Here is a 20592-nt window from a genome sequence, read left to right as displayed (position 1 = left end):
GGGTAACCAGAAAGCAAGAGTGGAGTTGAAAAGGGGAAAGAATGTGACATAAATTTAGACTAGTTCTACCAAGTTAAACGACATGTTATCAAATTGAAGAAAACAGTGATTACGCTTCAACAACTTGTTTCTGACAGAAAAAAATTAGCTCCTCATGTTAATACTTTATTAGAACGAGAAGCAAAGAAATATCATAGTAAAATAGCAGCGTAGGGATTATAGGCAATTATATGCTATACAGTTTCAGAACTTACAACACTCACTCGACAAAGTTATATATAAATTTCTCATTGGCCACATTCCCACAGAGGAATACCATTCTATAAATATGTGGGTTATTTTAGCTTGATTCTCAGAGGAAAGCGGTTCTTTTCTTATAGTGCTATCATTAACAAATATTATGCCAATAAGTTTAACTGAACTCCTGATACATTCTCTTGCATCATTCGTAAAAACAATGACCAGGACACATAAAAATTAGCAGTAATTTTTTAAAAGTAATATATTTTGAATAGCAGTGATATCAACAATTTAACTCCATAATGGAAAAACTAGAAGGTCATGCTCTTGATCTTAAATTCATCTTTTTAAACCTCATCACCCTCCCCTGCACTTTCCAATATGGTGAAGTTAGTGAATCAAACGATAAAATATCCGAAGTTTTAAGTAAAAATCAGGGTAATCTAATTCAGTTTTGTGAAGTGTTTGGGGGAGAGGGTTGAGCATGAGGGAACTGTAGAAATCAGGATCATATACATAACCAGAAGCCCAGCTTTGATATTGCTGGGTCCCAAGCTCAAGTTTCCTCTCGCTCCAAAACCCTCAGGCAGCTTCCCCTCTGGCCCAGAGCCAGCAGGAAACTGGCACGCGGCTCTGGCTGCCTTGTCCTCTGGAAAGCACACCAAAGGATCTACAGAAGAAGACAGGGTAATCAAGTAAAATAAAACCTTGAATTTTCTGGATGTGATTGATGTAACCCTCATTCAACTGGTATGAGGAAGGTAAGAGGCCGGCACATTTGTGTTCCTTAGGAAGAAATTTCAATAGACAAAAATCAAAATGCCAGACCTGGAAGAAGCAAGTCTCTGGTCCCTTCAAGACTCGAGTGTACCTACTGAAGCAGAATCCTGTAATTTTATAATTAATGACTCTAGTCATTAATTATAAGTCTCTCTATAGCAGTCTCTCTGCACTGCTATGGTCTCCAGACAATAACGTATTTGGATAAGCACTAAAGTAAAATGTCATCTCAGCATGGGGAATAAGAGCTGGCATCTATGACTAGGCAAATAACATACGTTGCCTCATTTAAGTTTGCAGAACCCCTATAACTAAAGAGTCATTAGGAAAAGGAGATATGGTGAGCTCAGGTGACTCATCTAAGACCACAGCTCATAAAAAACTTAATAGGTTTGGAATCCAGGCCCACCTGGATCCAACATCCAAGTTTCTCTATAAGATATTTTCTCCCCAGGTATATCTAAACAGACAAATAATGCAGAATAAAATATGTTATTAATACTCCACAATGGTTTTGTGGATATTTAATTGTAACAATAGTTGCAGTAATACTAATAGCTAACAATCACTACAAACCAGGTACCCTTCTGAAACCTTAATGTGTATTATCTCATTTAGTTTTCACAACAAACCTGTTATGTAGATCAGGGAGTCCCCAATCCCTGGGCTGCGGACTGGTACTGGTCTAGCTACTAAATCATAGCTGGGATTTGGACACGGGCTCTCCAGCTCAACAACTGATTTATCTGCCGTATGCCCTTGCCTGTCCTTTCAGGATGCATAATCATTTATAACATTTGTTCTCCTCTCCGCAGCTGCCCTAAAGATTATATTTGGAGAAGATTGTACAGAGCGATATCTTGTTATTACACATGTGATACCATAAAATCCTAGAATCAGAAGTGATGTGGAAGGCGAGCTGGTTCAACCGCCTTATCCAAGGCATGAATGTCTCTGATCCTCTGTTCACCACGCCACGAGCCCTCGCCTACCTCCTCAGGCAGCACATTTAGGTCTCATTGTTAGAAATGGTACAAAATTCTCCTTTATATTGAGCCAGAATATGCTTCCGGCTAACTTACTCCTATAGGACATTGGTCCTCTTTCTCCCTGCTTGGGCTAAGAGCGCTCTTCTGCATGATGGTTATACTGCTGTTTCCCCCAACCCCTTCCTTACCGACCCTCAACTAAAGAACTTCACTATCCTTTTCTTCTGTCAATCTTCCTGTAAAATTTTTAAAATTTAATTTCGATTTTATACTATAGTTGATTTACAATGTTGTGTTTAAAAATGATACACATGAAATTATTTACAAAACAGAAACAGACTCACAGACTTCGAAACAAGTTTATGGTGACCAAAGGGGAAAGGTGGGGGGAGGCATACAATAGGAGTTTGGGATTGACATATACACACTAATATATATAAATATTTAAAAGATGCATTTAACCAGACGTATTTTTAGCACAATGTAGAATATCATCATCACCTACATGATACTGACATAACTCAATTAATACAGCGAAAGTGATAATCATTGGAATTGTCTCCTTGGTTTTTTGTGGTGTGTTTAAAATACACAAGAGAGTGAAGTTGAAGTCATTTTATATTGTTGGACTATGCTATAACCTAAATTTCCTAATTCTTTTATCTTTTTTTTAAACATTTGTTGAAATTAAACTCCATCCTGTAGTTGTGCTTTTTCTCCTCTAGATCCGAAAGTAGTACCTTAGGCATTATCTCTATCCAATTTCACTGATTAGATTTGTCTGTCATTGTAAACTATAAAGATAATAATTTTATATTATTTCATGAACCATTTTTTAGGCATGTCATCTTTATCTTCATTTAAGTCTCATAACAAGGATAGGGAGTTCTTGCCTACTGGGTTCTGCCAACCTGATGGGCACCAATCCATCTTGTAAATTTATTTGGAAATGGCAGTTCAGCTAATGGATCCATCCAACAAAATATTATTAACTATTTTGTGACGTGCATTGCTCTAAGTATCAGAGGTTTGGCAGTAAACAAAATACACAAAGCTTTTACTCTCTAGAGCTTACATCTTAATGAACTGAAACAAACAATAAACAAAGAAAGAAAAAGTCCTTCAGAGATAAATAGTATGCAAAAAATTAAAATAGGATGATGAGATAGACAGTGATCTCGAGGATGCTTTGGATTAAGCATTCAGAACAAACAGGAATTCACAGAAATACATCACTACACCTCGAGTATCTCTCCTTGTGCATGATATCATGAAAGACATCACAAATGCTAGAAGCTGGAAGGCATTCAATGAATGTCTATTGCTTGAAGAAAATGTCTGACTTCCAGTTACAACTGTTTTTGTAAACATTCACAAACTAAGAATCTGCCATCATTTTCAGAATTTATCCTCCATTTTTGTGTATGTTGGTTCTTTTTTCCTGGTAAATCTCTTATTTCCCATCATTCACAACAGTTTTGCAATAGTAGTAGAAATTTCATCTGTTTTTTGAGATACAATTTATCTAGACCAAGAGATGTGAACTTATTTAGAGCAACTAGATGTCCTTTCTAGTTCCTCATCTATCGTGGGCTTTTTGCACCTCTAAGACATATGTAGCCTTTCCTTTTCAGTCTGAAAATCTTTCTTGTTGCCATAAGAGATACTTTTTGTGTTCAGTATATTTCCTCTGGGTTCTCTTAACAATATTCTAACATGGAACACATTTCTTCTTCAGCACGTTAAGGCTTCCAGGTGTGAAAGCAAATTCATTGGTTTCCCTTCCTTGGTTTAAAATAACAAATCACTCTAGTCACTGTAATTATAACTTGAATAATAATAATAAGCTGTGATATTGCAGGCTGGAATCAAAGTTCAGTGATAACAATTGTATCTCTCCAATTTGTGATCAATGCTTTCAGTCATCATTCAATAAACATTTCTTAAATATCCACAGCATGACAGGTGCAGGGTAAAGTTTAGGTTTAAAAAAGGAAATGGTATTTTGTACGTAAGTTTATCAGAGCTAATTCTATTGATAGGCAATTCTAGATATTGCAACATAAATCCTGGGTGTGACGGTGGGGATAGCAAGAACACACCCTTCCCCTGCGGAAAATATTTCCCACCACCATCCTACCCACCATTGCTGACACCTAAAACTCACCACGGGCTCCAGTAACAAAGACCTATGAGATCTCAAAACAAACTGTACTATTTGCCTTGAGAATCAGGGATTTGAACTCATGGTTACACTCTAAGTGCAGGTGAATGGCAGGACCTCAAATTGCATAAACAATAAGACCCTGGTGAAGGGCCTCCCACCACCATGGCCAGCTTCTCCTCTGGAACCATCCATTAGCATGGATGAGAGCATCACTCCAAACACACGCTTCCTGCTCCTCAGGGACCATGATTACACTGCCTGAGTCACAGTCTCCCTGAGACAAAAGCTCAAGCCAAGCCCTGATCCAATTCGCTGGAGTTATCCAGATACCTCCCTTACATCTGGATTCCTGGCAGAACATAAGCTCCAGGATGATCCTGATGACTGAGTGGTGTGGGGGCAACAAGCTGGCTGTAGACCACGGCCTGGCAGAGGAGACCAGAGCTACTAACAACACTTCCCTGAACAACACTTCCCAGGTCCTCGCTCCATGGCTGATTTCTCTTTTTCTATTTCTAGCAAATGTATAGCATTTACTCCACCGTATTATAATATCTTGCCATTCCTACGAGCCTGATAGGTCTTTTACAGGAGAGATTTTATATTATTTCGTACACCTAACACCAATCTGGCAAAGAACAAATGTTTAGCAAATATTTGTTGACTTCAATTGAAGTATTTAATTGAAAATTACAGTCAGATTCATAAGATTTGAAAAAAAAAAATTAGTTCCCCATCTGCTGTTCAAGTCTTAGAAGAGCCTGGCTGATTCGAGACCCTCTTCCCCATTTCCAAGTATTCCCTGAAGGATTTCCCAATTTTGTTGTTTCTTTTTCCTTTTTTTTTTTTTTTGGCCACGCTGCTCAGCTTATAGGATCTTAGTTCCCCAACCGGGAATCAAAGCTGGGCCCTCAGCACTGAAAGCGCAGGGCCCTGACCACCGGCTGGTCAGGGAAGTCCCAGTACGTTAAGTTTCTAAAATCATCTTCCGTCAACAATGTGACCTTATAAGATTTGATCTCATGACCCTGAAGTGCTGCTTTGTTTTTCTTTTGAAAAATCTCTTCCTGGAGTTAAACTGCACAAGACTCCCTCAATTAAAGTGTAAATACTCCCTAAGGGATAAAAAAGGTTTTGCCAATCACTGTCACTTAAGTCTGAATCATTGCTAAAATCAGTTCAGAAAGCTTAGCTGGAGAGAAGCAAAGGGAACTGGACACACAATTGGTTAATACCAAGATGGCAGGGACAGATGGCAAGGATGGGATAACTGTGGAAAATCTAGAATCCCCAGAAAGGTGCCGAAAATTCTGCAGTGGACATAGAGTAGAAGACAGTGGGACAAAAAGAGAGAAAGGAAACAAGAAGATACATGTGTCTAGTGTCAGCGTTTTAACGTCCTCTCACATATGGCTGGCTTTAATGATTGCTGAATGCTTGCTAATCTACCTACAAAATATAAACAGAAATATTATCTTCACCTTCACTGCCACCAGAGTCACCATCACCACTAGGTTGTTGCAAGAGGTCTCCTGACTTTCCCTCTCACCCTCTGATGGTCTTCTCTTAGCACAGCAGCCAGACAGATAAGATTGTGTCAATTTCTATTCAAAACCCTGCAATGGTTTCCTGTCTTACCCAAATTAAGAATCAAAGACTTACTATAGTTCCCCGTGCTAAATATCTTGTAATAATCTGTAAGGGAAAAGAATCTGAAAAAGAATATATATATATATACACACAACAGAATCACTTTTCTGTACACTTGAAACTAACACAACATTGCAAATCAACTATATTTCAATGAAAAAATAAAAATAAAAAATAAAAGACTTGGAAGTTGTCCACAAGGCCTCACAGGATCGAGCTCCCAGTTACATCTCCCTCTGACAACCTCAGCTTCTCCCACTCACTCTACTTTTGCTACACTGGCTCCCCATCTCTTCTTTGTACCTGCCAAGCAATCCCTGGCCTTAGGAACTTTTCCTGACTATACTCTCTCAAGAAGCATCACCTCCTCGGATGTCAACCTCTCAAAGAAACCTACCTCCACCACCCAATATAAATTTGTGACAACCACCTCTTACCCTGCTACGTTTTTCTCCGTATCACTTACGGTCTTCTAACATATAAGGAAATTTACTCCTTGGGGGGTGGGGGTGGGGGGAGACTGTGTTGATTGCTCCTCTTTCATGACAAAATATAAACGTTCTTTTAGCAGGCATTTTTCACAATTTTATTTGTTTCAACATCTTCACAACTTTGGAACATGCACATGATAAGCACTCAATACACGTTTGTTGAATGAAGGAGTGATTTGTCTGAACCCAGATTAACCATTTTTGCTCATGGAGGTACATTTCATTCTGTTCATTTCCCAGATTACGTGAGGATCAGCAGAAATGGAGAAAGTCACATAGGGACTTGCCACCAAGTTTCCAGTGTGATATATTTAGAAATGTTATGATGCCTTAAAGGAATGAGAGTTTATAAATAAAACATCAGCTATAAAAGTTTATGAAATATCAAAAAGCTCCCAGCTGATTCCGTAAACAAGCTATGTGTTCAGCTAGCTTTCAGGCCAGGGCAGTGACAACACTGGAGCCCACACAGAGCTTCAGACCATCATCAATCATCGAGGAGCAAAATGTATGAGGTTTTGAGGTAATGGCCATCCCAGTTTTCCATATGGAATGCCATGATAGCTCACTAGGAGAAAAAATGCAAACTATTTTATAAATGAAGGTAAAAGACATTGGGAACCCAAATACAGCTACATGAATTAATTTTCTGATATTCAGGCTTTCCCAAGGGGGAAAAATATCTCAGACAATATACACGTTGATCAAAGAGCCACAGGAGCAGCATTCAGGGAAACCCTCATCCTGTCTAGGACCATGATTACAACATGAAATAATATTTTTCAACCATATCTGAAATTAAAATGTAGCCATTATATCATACGAATATAAGCAGATTCAGAACCTTAAGATTCTATCTATGAAAAAAGAAACACCAAACATGCCGTAACCTGAATTTAGCTCAGTCTAATCGAGTTGTTCCATTTTATTTTCATATCAAAAGACAGTAGGGCCCAGACTTGGAACTAATATCTTTCAAGCATTGATGTTGTAATTTGATGGCCATCTGTATTCTAGGACCTCTTTCCTTTCGGGATCTGGCATTGAAAGAAGCTGATCTAAATATGAAACTCTTTGACTTCAAAGAAGGTTCTGTGCTCAGATTAGCACCACAGTGGAAAAAGCCAGACAAGAAACAGTCCATAAAAGCATATAAATTCTTTTATATCCCAAAGCTTTTGTCTATTTCCTCCCATCAATCTATAAAATAATCTTAGCAATTTAAACAAAACTAGTGAAACATCAAAAGAAACTAGGATAAGATTCATCTCTTCCAGTATCCATCAGTGTCCATTTTAGTGAACTTTTTGCACTCAAGTTACAATTCTTGCAAGTAATAGTTTGATAGATATATATAGATATATATATAGATATATATATATATATACTGGTTTTTACCTAGAGAGATAACAGCAAAAAGCAAGGTAGAAATAAATATGACAAAGAACAGCGTGTCTCGAGAGAAACTAACTTAGCAGAAGTTATCATAAATTCTACACATTATAAGAAATATTTTTTCTGTTCAAAGGAACAGATAAAAATGGATGAACTATAAGCATTATATGTTCATACATGTTCATCAAATTTATCATACATTTCTACAAGCTTGAATACAAACTTGGGAATAAAGAAAAAAACAGGGAAAAAAAAGCAAACACTGAAAATTCTTTGATATTGGGAGCAGCAAATGAGCTGGGGAGGAACAGGTCTTCGAAAAACTTAATTTTAGGACCAAAAAGGACTTTATCAGAAGCCCCTCTGGGCTCACCCTTTTCTGACTCTCCAAAAATGTGACAAAACATGAACAAGGCAGAGTGAACCACAAACAGAAACCTTCTAAAGAAGACTGTGGAGTAAAACTTTTCACAAAGGTAAACGATAATTTAAGTGTAAGGCAGTGTGGTTTAAGAGATAATTGTCAATACATTCAGGAAAAAGCACTGTTTAGATCACCAGGGTTTTTTTAAAAATACATCACAAATGAATTCCATAATAACACATATGGATTGAAAAGATAACCACCAGGTCATTTCACCTCAAATAAATCAGATTTTCAAATTTAGAATTCGGGAAAAAGATTTCCTCCATCCCATTTGCTTTGAAGTTTAAAGTACAAGGACTTAATAATCTCAAAAAATACATTTTAAAATGATCCAAATATTATATAAATTGATAATTCTAATCATCATTTCATAATGATGATTTCCTTCCTGAGAAATATTAAATCAGGCTAAAATGGTAATTAATATGAGTTATTGCTTTGTAGCAATAAATCTCAGTAATAAACAACATGGCTTCAAGAATCAGTAGACTTCAATTAATATAAATGTCAGCTCTGCCAGTATAAGAAATGTAATCTGGGCAAGAAATTCACTGAACTACAGTTTCTTGGTGTACAGAATGGAGAAAATAATATTACCAATCTCACGTGGTCATTAACTGACGTGGTTCCTTTTAATTAAATTTTGACTACTTTGTGTAACTACTAGGACAGTCCTTAACTCAGAGTAAGTATTTGATACTGTAAATATCATTACTAGTGTCACTATTTGATGATAAGACCAGTCTTCTCAGGTGTCCACATACACTCCTCTGGGATCACCTTCTGTACATTTGGTCGAGTTGTTTACCATTTCTGAAATGCCAGCTGCTTTCCTCTTCATTAAGCTAAATCCTAAACATTTCCAACAGGCCTGACATTTATGATAACGCCCTTCACTATTGACATTTATGATAACGCCCTTCACTAATAACATCCCATAATAATATATCTTTTATACTGAATTCAATGAACTTTTATAAATAATCGGTATTACACTAGATTGATATTGCCTTATCCTTGTTTCCTAGCTTTACTGTAGATTTAATAACTCTCTATAGCTTCTCCACATTATGTATATGTTGTCCTGCTGAATAAAATTTATTTTTTTAACACAAGGGATTAGCTCTTATTTTCCTTAAAAGTAAAACAACTCCCCCAAAAATCTAGTATAGTGGTGGGGATACAGGAGATGTCTAATGCATGCTTTTTAAGTTGATTTGTAAAATATGAACAAGATTATGTGGCTGTTTCATCTTTTCCATGGCAACTTCATCATCCCAACAGTGACAATCTCCATGGAACCAAATGGTGGATACTCTCAAATGGTGTTAATTTGATGCACTGAACTGAAAATCCCAATCCCCTCCTAATATAGGCACTTTCATAATTTTATTTCATTTATATACCAATGACTGAATTCTAGGTATGTAAGCTCCATACCCTAAATTACATGAGAACAGTTGGGAAGCTGGCACGCCCTAGAGCAGAGGTGCCTTCCTCAGCAGAAATGAACAGTGAACGCTATAGGTAACTCCTTCAAATGTTTCCTTTCTCATAGTAAAATGCTGATTTCACATCCTTGCTCAACAGGTCCCTTCAGGGCCTTTAAAAGCCAATATTTCTCCTTTCTTAATTCTATTTCCCTACATCCAGCCTGTTTACCCTTTCTGTATTTTATAATCACTAAGTATTTAGTGTTCATAATAAATAAAAACTAGTTTTCACATATAAAGGAAATTTCTATTCCCTTTTGCCCAATATGTGTATAACTAAATCCATATTGATTTAGCTTGAGGTGTATGGAGAGCAGTAAAGAAATCAACGTGGTAGAAGGGGAAGAAAATTAATAATAATAAATAAATACCAGCAAAGGAAATAGAAAGTTTTTGAATTGGTTCAGCAATCATATGGGCCTTGATATATGATAATATTCCATTTTATACTAATCCCGTCTACTATTCTACCAGCATAGGATATTTTGATGGATAATAGGGTCCATGGTATTAAATAATCAGAAACATATCATATTCCCAAATCTCATCTAACTGCTCTAAATCCCCATCTTTGAGATCAATAATATAACTCATTTAATGCCTGGAAAAAATGCCCTTGGAGACATAGAAATAAAAAGTTACTGTAAGAGGATCTGCAAACTCAAAGAAGTTTTCGGAAACATGCACAATTTTAGACAGATTATACTTCATCTGCACATTCAGATACACCAAATCCTGAATCCCCTCGCACGATCTCCTTGTAGGAGCAGAATGAATATCATAATTATTGATTTTCCCCCTGAAAAAAAATTCTTCCATATTTCTAAAGAAGCATGCACCATGCAAACGTGCAAAAAATACCTTGGGTTTCTTATTTTCTGGGCCTGTTGACATGGACAATGCACAAGGTGAAATCAGCTCCTTGGTTCTTGTTAGAGAGATGGGAGGTGATGGGGATGAAACAGATGACCTGTGGTCAGATATGGAGCTTTCGGATTTCCCAAGTCTTGAAGGCAGGGTAAGATTTGGGTGCGGCGCTGAGGGACTGAGGTGGTGCGCCTGTGTGGACGGTTTAGGACGAGGGACAGCTGAGGACCCCAGATGGGGAAGAGACACAGAGCCAGAGCTGGAGACAGGGAGTGGGGGAGGAGCTGAAGGAGTCTGCCCCTGGCCAGAGAGCGGTGCTGATGCTCTCTTGGATCTGTTTATCAGGTTTGAAAGAGCTGGGGAAGGATGGTAGCATTTCTCTGGAGAGGAGCGCCTGGCTCTTGGGTTAGTGGGAAGAGATACGGAAGATGAGGCCGAGGAGGCTGACGTGGAAGGATGTGGGCAAATATTCCCGGGCTTTCCTGGGCCCCTGAGGTCAGCATCCTGTCTGCCCTTGGAAGACAGAGGAAAAAAGCTTGGAGGGACAGGAGGCAGACCTGCAGAACTGGAGATACTGTCTTGCAGCGGGGAAAGCATTGGGCTGCTCTTCAGAGAAGTGGGGGATGGCGTTTTCTCCACATTCAGAGAAGCAAGGCTGCTACTGCCCTGTTTGGGGGGAGAGAGGGAGGATGCCTGCGGAAGGGGAGAGGCTTTGGTGGAAAAAGGGAAGGGAAAGGGTTGCTGGCTGAGATCAGAAACCTGGTTTTCCTTTTGTTCTGGAGACCCCGCTCGCAGGGAGCAACTCGAGAGGGATTTTTTAGGCGTGGGTGGTGTTTGTTTTACTTTTTGATCGAGTGTGAGGGTGGAAGAAGCCAGGGAGTTGAGAGAGAAGGTGGGACAGGAGGCCGGGGAAAGGGGTCTCTGGTGAGAAGGGTTGGACTTGAGGATGGCAGTGAGGAGGGAAAGCCGGGAGGGCACCGGGGATTTCACCCCTGGCTTTGAGAGGTTCCCGCTGGATGACACCTGGCTACAGACAGTGGAAGAAGAGCCATGGAAAGGGGAAGGGAAGGGTTTGGGACTCGGAGAGAGTGAGTGCGTGACGATGCGCACTGGGATGTAGGACGCTGAGTTTGACTTCAGAGAAGCACCGGAGGGCGGTGAAGGAGAAGAGGTTCTCGGACTTTCTCTGGGACTAAGAACGTGCGAGGTGACAGTCTTCTTGAGGACTTCAGACGTCAAGCCAGGTTTTTGCTGGGCTGCACTTGGACTGGATGAATGAGACCCTGACAACTGAGCGGGATGGGGGAACTGTGACGTCGAGGACGTGCCCTTCGGTGCAAAAAAAGGTGCAGAGTGAGCGGAAGTTTGAAAGTACGTGGCTGTTTCTTCCACCAGGGCCCCACTGACATCCAGCCTCCTCGAGTGGAACTCCTCCAGGACAGAGGCTCCGGCGAGGTCGACTGGGGCAGGTGGTGTTTTCTGATTAGTTGGAGAAACAAAGGAGAAAGCAGGTGGTTTACAGGCAAGCTGCTCAGAGGCAGTGGGAGAAGTTAACTAGAGGAAAGAGAAATAGACAGGGTCACAGGACATTATTTGTGAAACTGTCAAAACATTCTTGTCAGTTGCGCGTTTATGCAAACAGTCCTATTAGTTTACACAAAAGGAGGCCCTTAAACCTCCGAGAAAATGGAAGAAACTCTTGTTTTGCTAATGAGGCATTGCTTTGAATTTGAACTAAATATAAATAAACAGTGAACTCTTAGATATTATATCTCATTTATTCCCCAGAATGAACATCAATATAAAATTGTATTTGCATGTCTCCCTTTAGAAAATAATTCATTGACAAAAAGCTAAAAGAGTTTTCTTTTGGAATTGTGTGATTTGAAAAGATTTAAGTCACCATCAATATAAATTTCAAAATGCACTTTGGAAAAGGAAACAGGTTTTAACCATACTATAATAATAATGACTACAATCCTTAAAAACTTTACCACACTTCAAGTGTTTAAAATTCTAAAAACTTGGACTACTCCTACATATTGTAAACCTGAAAATAATGCCCAGAATTCAAAAGATGCAGCACCCAACATCAATATAACTGAGATAAATTGAGAGAGTGAAAGCCAAGGCCAAAATAGAGAGGGAGTTTTAACCTACGAAAAATATTTTCCCTAATTACTTGCCAGAATGAACAGTTAAAAAGTGATGTGGGTTATGTAGGAAGGAAGGAATAGATACTCTTTCATATCAAAAGATGCCAGAGTACTTTGCAAGTGTAATATTCCTGAAACAATGCAATCCACCAATCCCACATCAAATAAAAAGAAAATAAAGAAATAATGTATCATTTTCAAGAGAGGCTAGGGAGAGCCTGTAAAATAACTGAGTATCTGTATTCTTCTGCTGTTTTTAAAATTATCCAGTCCTTTAAGACAAGTACTGAAATTATAAATGATTCTAAAGCTAACTCTTTCAAACAGAGGTTTCCCTTCAAAATTATTGATTTGAGTCTATCAATCCATAAGTAAAAGGAAAATATTTGTACCTAATACAGAATTTAGGGACTATCTGTTATTCAAAATATTAATTAGCATTTATTAAGTAATATACTTAATTTATTAAGTTATTTATTGTTACATAATAATATTATATACATTGCATTACATAGCAGAAAAGTGTACAACCATAATGATTAAACTTAGCAAGAGCTTCATTTATAAACTCGTAAGAGATATTTCTTGATTTTGCTCTATAACATGTTAAGAAGATATCCATCAGACCTAATGCAAAGATTTTCATATCATAGAGTTTTGACTTCTAAAAATATTTAAAACTGATAAATTCAAACAACTCACCCCAAACTTCTAAGTTTCTCAGCAAATGTACCCAAAATATTCCTTTCTTTTTATAAGTAAATTCATTTGTGTATTTGCAACACAGAACTCCTGCCACATAAATCATTTTTGAATAATTTCAGCATGTAACCCAGAATATCTGAAAATCAGGGATAATTGAAAATCAAGCAGAATTCAATCAAATTGAGAAAGAAAGCTTAACAATTCCCTCACATAAATTTTACATAGAAACAATTCTGCTTATCCAGTGTTTGTAAAACTGACTCATGTGATTAGCTGTAAGTGAAAGTTCTCTGTTTCCTGTGATTGGTCTCTCCTCACGGAAGGAATGAAGACATTTCGAGACTATATAGAGTCTCTTTGCATGTTATGCCGTAGCTTTTGGTATAAAAAAAATTGTTAATTAATAACAGCCACAAAGATTCCATTACCTTTCAGTCATGTTTCCAAATAACTTCAGTTTATATGAGAAACTCATTAATTCATCCTGATTATCCACCGAATTATCATGTTAAAATCACAGGACAATGATTTTGAAGGTCTCATCAGAGGAAAAGACTGTTCCTCCAACTTCCTCGTGACTACGGCTTCTAATTACCATTCTGTCACGTGAAGTCATATCTTACCTAACATAAGTAACTCTGAATTTTATTGTACTTTTTAATACTTGATTATTGAAGAACCTCTAAGAAAAAGTTCAAAGAGAAAGATTCTGAGAAGTCTAAGAATTTTTTTATATTTTCCTATTCAGTGTACTAATAAGCATTTGCAATATATTTGTTTCTAATTTGATGTTATCCTAATTTATACTAATATAAAAATGTGGCACCATATTTTTTATAAAATTCCCAGGAGAGGAGAATGCATTTTTTAATGAAAAAGATGCATTTTCCTGAGTTCCTCTAATTAATAAGTTTTTTTTTAAAGAGGGAGTAAAGACATGAATAATTTTATGCAGAAAGAAGGGATGGATATCTGTCAAATATTCAGTCAGGTAGCTCAAAATAGGTCCTTCATTTCACCTCTTTCCTGTAAATCCCTTACTGGTGATAATAAAGTGCTCTGATGATGCTTACCAATTAGTTCAGTCCCTTCATCCTCTCCCAGTAATAACACCTGTTCTGTTCTCTACGCTTGTTACTGTTGCTCTAATTCCTTCTCTCTCAAGCCTGTTCTCTGTCTTCTCTGCCATTTATTTCTAACCTGATATTTGTTGATGCCTTTGCCTTAGACAGGTCTCTAAAATCACCCCTGACTATGTTCTCCAATCCCCAGCCCTCTTCTGATTCCTTGAGCCCTCTTTCAAAACTCAGTTTCAAAACTCTCTCCTAGAAAAACTATCCTGAGCTCTGAATACATGCACAGTAATCTCAGTAACAGAGGATGTTTACAATGTTCTGCTCTCATTAAGTGGATGATCTTAATCCTAAATTCACACTTGGATCCTGCATCATAGAGGCTATCAGTTATTTTAACAACCAGTCTCTGTAGTAGAGCTGCCTTGTCATTTTAGTCAACCTCAAATTAACTGCTTCTCAGCACTATTCACAATAGCCAACCCATGGAAGCAACCTAAATGTCCATCAACAGATGAATGGATAAAGAAGATGTGGTACATATATACAACAGAATACTACTCAGCCATAAAAAAGAATGAAATAATGCCATTTACAGCAACATGGATGTAACTGGAGATTATCATACTAAATGAAGTAAGTCAGAAAGAGAAAGACAAATACCATATGATTTCACTTATATGTGGGATCTAAAATACAACACAAATGAACCTATCTATGAAACAGAAACAGACTCAACAGACATAGAGAACAGACTTGAGGTTGCCAAGAGGGAGGGGGTTGGGGGAGGGATGGAATGAGAGGTTGGGATTATCAGATGCAAAGTATTATATATAGAAACAATGGAGAAACAACAAGGTCCTACTGTATAGCACAGGGAACTATATTCAATATCCTATGATAAACCATAATGAAAAAGAATATAAAAAAGAATGTATATATACGTATAACTGAATCACTGCTGTACAGGAGAAATTAACACACTGCAAGTAAACTGTATTTAAATAAATAAATAAAATTAACTGCTTCTGCATATATTCAGTTTTTCCTGTGTCCATGACATTCCAAAATATCTGAATAAAAGCCAGAAGTGTCTGACCTGCTGCCTGATGGTCTGAATAGTTCCCAAGATTTGAACCATGTTGGTCCATATAGTTGTGCTCTTTCTCCTGAATCTGTACTGTCATGCAAGGCAGAAACTCCCAATTCTCCTTTGTCCTCTCATACAGTCATTACATTATAGCAGCTTGACCTCTTAAACGTACCTACTGATCTGTCGTCTTCTCACTGATGGACACTTGTAATGCCACTGAGCAGACTCTCAGCCTTTCTTACAGGAACAATTTAAGTCATCTTTTTGGAATTCCTATTTCTAATTTCATTTCACCTATCTTCAAACTGACCTGTTAAAAGTCTCATCAAAATACACCAATGCTTAAGAAGCAATCAATACTTTCCCACATCTACCATAAATTCAAGATTGTTCCTTCAGGAGAGAGCCCCTCTCTTGGTACCCAGTCTCATCTCCCTCATCCCCTGCTATTTTGCATTTTAGGTTTTAGAAATACATGTTTAATCTCAACCTTCTTGCCAGTATTGTCAACACTCTAGCCATCTTGTTCTTTTGCTGATCAGCTTGGCAAATCATTATTCTTAAATCAATCCCAGCAACTGTCATTATGCTCCTAGATCTAGTCTACTTAAAGCGGTTATTTAAAAAATTTAATATAACCCAGGGCCACTGCACTTGACTTATGAACTTGTGCTGTACAAGGGCACCAGCTGAGAGTGGCGCTGAACTTTCCTGCGCTAAGCAGAGGGGGTACCTTTTTCTAATTCACACATGGGCTGGGTAAGGCCCTGTACATTAGTGTGATCATAAATTTAAGGTCTATAATCTCAGCTGGGCTATATACCACTCAGCTTTTTTGTGGGTTGTTTGGGGTTTTTTTCTTTTCTTATATTTTGACCTCAGCTTCCTCTCCTGTTCTAAACAGCAGCCTTCCACAGAGTTAGCACTCACTAACCCCTTTCCCAGAACCTCCCTCATTGTGTGCAACAGATGACCAAGATTCCTTTTCTCCAAGGAAAACTGAGATTACTAGGAAAATTAAAATTTTCCTAGACGTCCTTATCCCCTTTCCTTCACTCTAAAGAAAAACAGTGACTTTTCCCTTTTTAAGAGTAAATTTCCCTCTGTGCTCTGAATCAAGCAGCTCTTGCCTTCTCAGGGATCCCATTTCATCAGCTCTCCCCTGTATGCTATGTATCCATCCTTTTTCTTTTTCACTAGTTCTCCCATCCTAACATAAAGCAGAATCCTTCCCATCATTAAAAAGATAACAATAATTGTCAGGTAGTAGACTGTAAAAAAACACCCACATTTTTCTGCTCTTTTCATAAGAAAGGCAAAATCCTTTCCCTCACACACCCTTTAACCTCACCTGGCCATGTGACTTGTTTTGACCAGCAGGATGTCAGCAAATGTGATACAAGACACAGAGACTTGAAAAGCACTTGTGAGTAAGCACAGCAAGCATTGGGGCTTATTGGCTTGCTGAGTGCATAACATCACCACAAGGTAAATGAGCCCAGGCTAGTCCACTGGGAGATGCAAGACCACATCTCAGCTAACCAACTACCAGACAGCTAATCAGCCAGCAGCTGACCCAGCAGCCAATTGCAGACCCATAAGTGAACCACAGCAAAGATCAGCTAAGCCTGACCCAGATCTGCAGAACCACCCAGGTGAACAAAGCCAAATTGTTGACCTGCAGATTGCTGAGCTAAATAGATGGCTGCTGTTTGAAAACACAATTTTGGCGCCATATGTTAAGCAACAAACGCTAACTGATAAAAACATGAACACACACATGCACCAAGATCTGTGGAGCCTGTAAATACCCTAGTCACAGATCCATGTAGCTTTCTTCTCAGTCACATCTGTACCTACCATCACTGTGTTGATTTCCTTACTTCTTCTGGCCAAGACACCCTAAAGTGACTTCCCAAAAAGCCCCACCACGACCAGCTTAATCCCCTCCTCTTAAGTATAGATGAAGACTGTGACTTGGTTCTAGCTAATAGAACCTGGCAGAGGTGAAGGGATTTTTCAGGTGTATTTAAGGTTCCTAATCAGCTGACTTTAACTTAATCAAGTAGGAGATCCTCCTGAGTAGGCATGACCTAATGCAAAGGGAAGAACAAATCTGACACCATATTGGATGTGTTTATTTTACTTTAACCTTTGTATCTATTGCTTTGGGTACAAGTTAAGAATGTTGCCTGTAGCCTGAAATATATAGGATAGTACATTCTCAAGGTTCTAAACTTTGACCTACATGGACAGCTGCAAGAACAAAGGATTCGGACACCAAGAGGTTTGCAACAACTAACCACACCCTCTCCCCTTTTTAGTAGGAAAGAAGACTGAATTCTAACTCAGGGAAGCTAGTTCCTTGGGACACTACTCTGCCATCTTCTTGGTGTGCTAGCTTTCCGAATATCGCTATTTCCGGCCCCAACAACTCATCTCTTGATTTATTGGCCTGACATGAGGTGAGCAGTACAAGCTTGGTCTTGGCAACACTAATAAAATGAGCCTTTTAAAAGAGGGTCAGAAGGCTAATGATCAAAGTAGAGAGACTCTATTGCCAGCTTTAGCAAGCTTCCCTACAGCCTGGAGGAAATGAATTCTGCCAATAATATGGGGGATCTTAGAAGCGGACCCTTCCCTTAGGAGAGCCTCCAGATGAGATGAACTTGATATCTTGGTTTCAAACTTGTGAGACCTAGCTCAGCTGTGTGCACATCTCTGATCTGAGAAAACTGGAGAGAATAAATAGGTGTGTTTACTAAATTTATGGTGACCTGTTATGCAGCAATAGAAAAGTAATACACTTCCCCTGACTTCCTAACAACTTTTACCCTCTGCTCTTCAGCAGAAACTGTCACCAATGTCTACAATGGTTTATTTTTTTCCTAAGCCCCACAGGCACTTGAATCCCTTATCTCTTCTGATTTCTCTACAGAATCTGACTTGCAATCTCTTCCTCCTTTTCAAAACTGTTTTATCTGTGACTCTATTTCATCACTCTCTCCTAGTGTATTTCCTAGTGTATTTGATGAGCCCTTATCATATTCCTTCTCTTTTCCACCCTCTTCTCCTGTGTCGGTACTTGCCTGGCTGTCCCCACTATCTGGAATGCCTGGACCCTGGTTGTCAGCTAAGAGCACTTTTACTCATCTTTCACATTTCAACGTGACAACATGAATGCTTCCTGGTGGTCCAGACTGATCTAGGCTGCCTCCCTCTAGATATCCCACTGTTCCTTTAACATGTCATCTTTCACTGTCATTATTTTCAGCTGCAACTGTTTTCCAAGCTCCTTGAAGGAAGGTACTAAGTTTTTTTTAAAGTTTACTCCCCTAGTGTCTAATGCCTAGCATGTTACCTTCATGCAGGAATGAGGAAATAAAGTGTCTAGTGGGTGTAGGAACAGAAGGCCAGAGAGAAGGGATGTGGTGTCACATCCTGACACCTCCTTCTGCAGTGGCACCATCACCTCCCTTGGCGGTTGGCCCCTCTTAATCTGCTCCAGATGCTGGGCATGAGGGTGGAGAGAACGATGGCTCTGATATCCACGTCAATCTTCACCTCACCAGCAAGACAAACATTTGAGTTCTGATACCAACAAGTCAGGAGACCCTCCTTTTAAAAGCCTTCCTCACCCTTCTGCTGAAATTGTCAAAGCAACTTGATTTTCCATAAGTGGACTTCCTGTGCTCCTCTGGCTAATGGTACAATTGATCTCACCCAGAGGAAGCAACCAACCACCAGTGAGGGATCACAGGGATTCTGCCAGTGTCAGAGCAGAGCTGGGGTCCCACTGAGTCAGAAGAATTCTCCTTGGTGTGTTCCGTGTCACTCACCATGGATGGTGACAAAGTAGGTTAAGAGGATGGAATAGGATGGAATCATATACTCACCCTAAACAAGAACGAAAATGAGGAGACAGCAATGGGAAGATCACCAGAGAAAAGTTGTTAAAACAGTAAAATCTGTTGGTCAGGAATATGTATACCAATTAAAAGAATGAGGGCCTCTACATTTTTAATCATCTCCACTGCCTTAGGCAGTTATAGGACTGAGTGGGTCCAGCCAGAATCTGAGTTCCTACTTGGATCACCTTCCACCTGCAAGACAGACTCCTGTTTTGTTTTCTTCGCTGTCAGGCCCCATGCAGCTCTGCTCTGCATGCAGTTAGAAAGTCATCCAGCTGATGGGCCTGTACAAATGATTCCCTTGCATTTTAATAGAAACATGTCATTTTCCAGGAACTTGTGACTCCAAGCTAGTCTTCTCAGCAGTTAGCAGAACTAACATGGAAGTTTAACCTCCCAGCTTTTTTCAAAGTCTTCAATCTCTAAATCCCTAGGCCAAAAGTTATGGCCGATGTGTTTTAACAGGCAAAATACAAAACAACAGCCAATCTATGAGGCAGGATTTCTAGGCAGTCCATTCTCTATTAAATTTTTTTCTCAGCTGTAAATTAAGAGACTTCATGTAATGATGTCTGTTCCCTATTTATATCACAGGGTCATGGGAAAAGGAGGGTCATTCATTCATTCATCAGACACTTTCCAAGCACCTAGAGTGTCCCAGGCATTGGGGTTAGGTGATGTAGACAGAAGGTGAGATTTTTTTGTCATCACACAAAATAAAGGCTATTCTGATACAACGTGCTGATACGAATAGGGTATTTCATTCTAAAATAAAGGTCCAGAACAATAAGAAAGCTTTCTATTTCTAATGCCCTATCCAAATAATTTGCTGTGATCTCTTTTCCCTAAAATCTAGGCTCTTAATTAATGTGTTCTGCTGTCCGAATTTCCCAGAATTTTTTGTAAGACCCTCCTCTATTTGACCACAGCTGGTTCTTCTGATCTTATTTTTTGTGTCCTTCCTTCAGTTCTGACATCCAAGCTATATTTGAACCAATATATAAAAATATTCCCTCCTTCCATGTTCCTTACCCTGTGCCCCCAAACATGCTGCCATTTCCAACTTTTTAAACACAGCGAACCATTCCTGAGAACCTACCATGGGCCAGCAACTGTTCTAGGCCATATATATAATCTCATTTAATTCTCACAAGG

At 38.9% G+C, this 20592-nt stretch overlaps 1 protein-coding gene across 9 annotated transcripts in view; it reads right to left on the bottom strand.

Moving 5' to 3' along the window:
- Positions 1-20592, bottom strand: part of MLIP (muscular LMNA interacting protein) — a 237362-nt gene that overhangs the window by 96222 nt on the left and 120548 nt on the right. For 7 of the 9 annotated variants that reach the window (XM_057700596.1, XM_057700598.1, XM_057700603.1 and 4 more), the window contains one exon: positions 10494-12053. The exons of 1 other annotated variant lie outside the window; for it this stretch is intronic. In XM_057700596.1, the coding sequence (XP_057556579.1) occupies positions 10494-12053 (1560 nt within the window). The remainder of the gene's footprint in view (positions 1-10493; positions 12054-20592) is intronic. One more of the 9 variants, XM_057700599.1, reaches the window with a different exon arrangement.

The sequence above is a fragment of the Hippopotamus amphibius genome, chromosome 11, assembly GCF_030028045.1.
Source record: "Hippopotamus amphibius kiboko isolate mHipAmp2 chromosome 11, mHipAmp2.hap2, whole genome shotgun sequence".
Lineage (NCBI taxonomy): Eukaryota > Metazoa > Chordata > Mammalia > Artiodactyla > Hippopotamidae > Hippopotamus > Hippopotamus amphibius.
The sequence above is the reverse complement of the archived record's forward strand: the minus strand, read 5'-3'. Positions and strand labels throughout refer to the sequence as shown.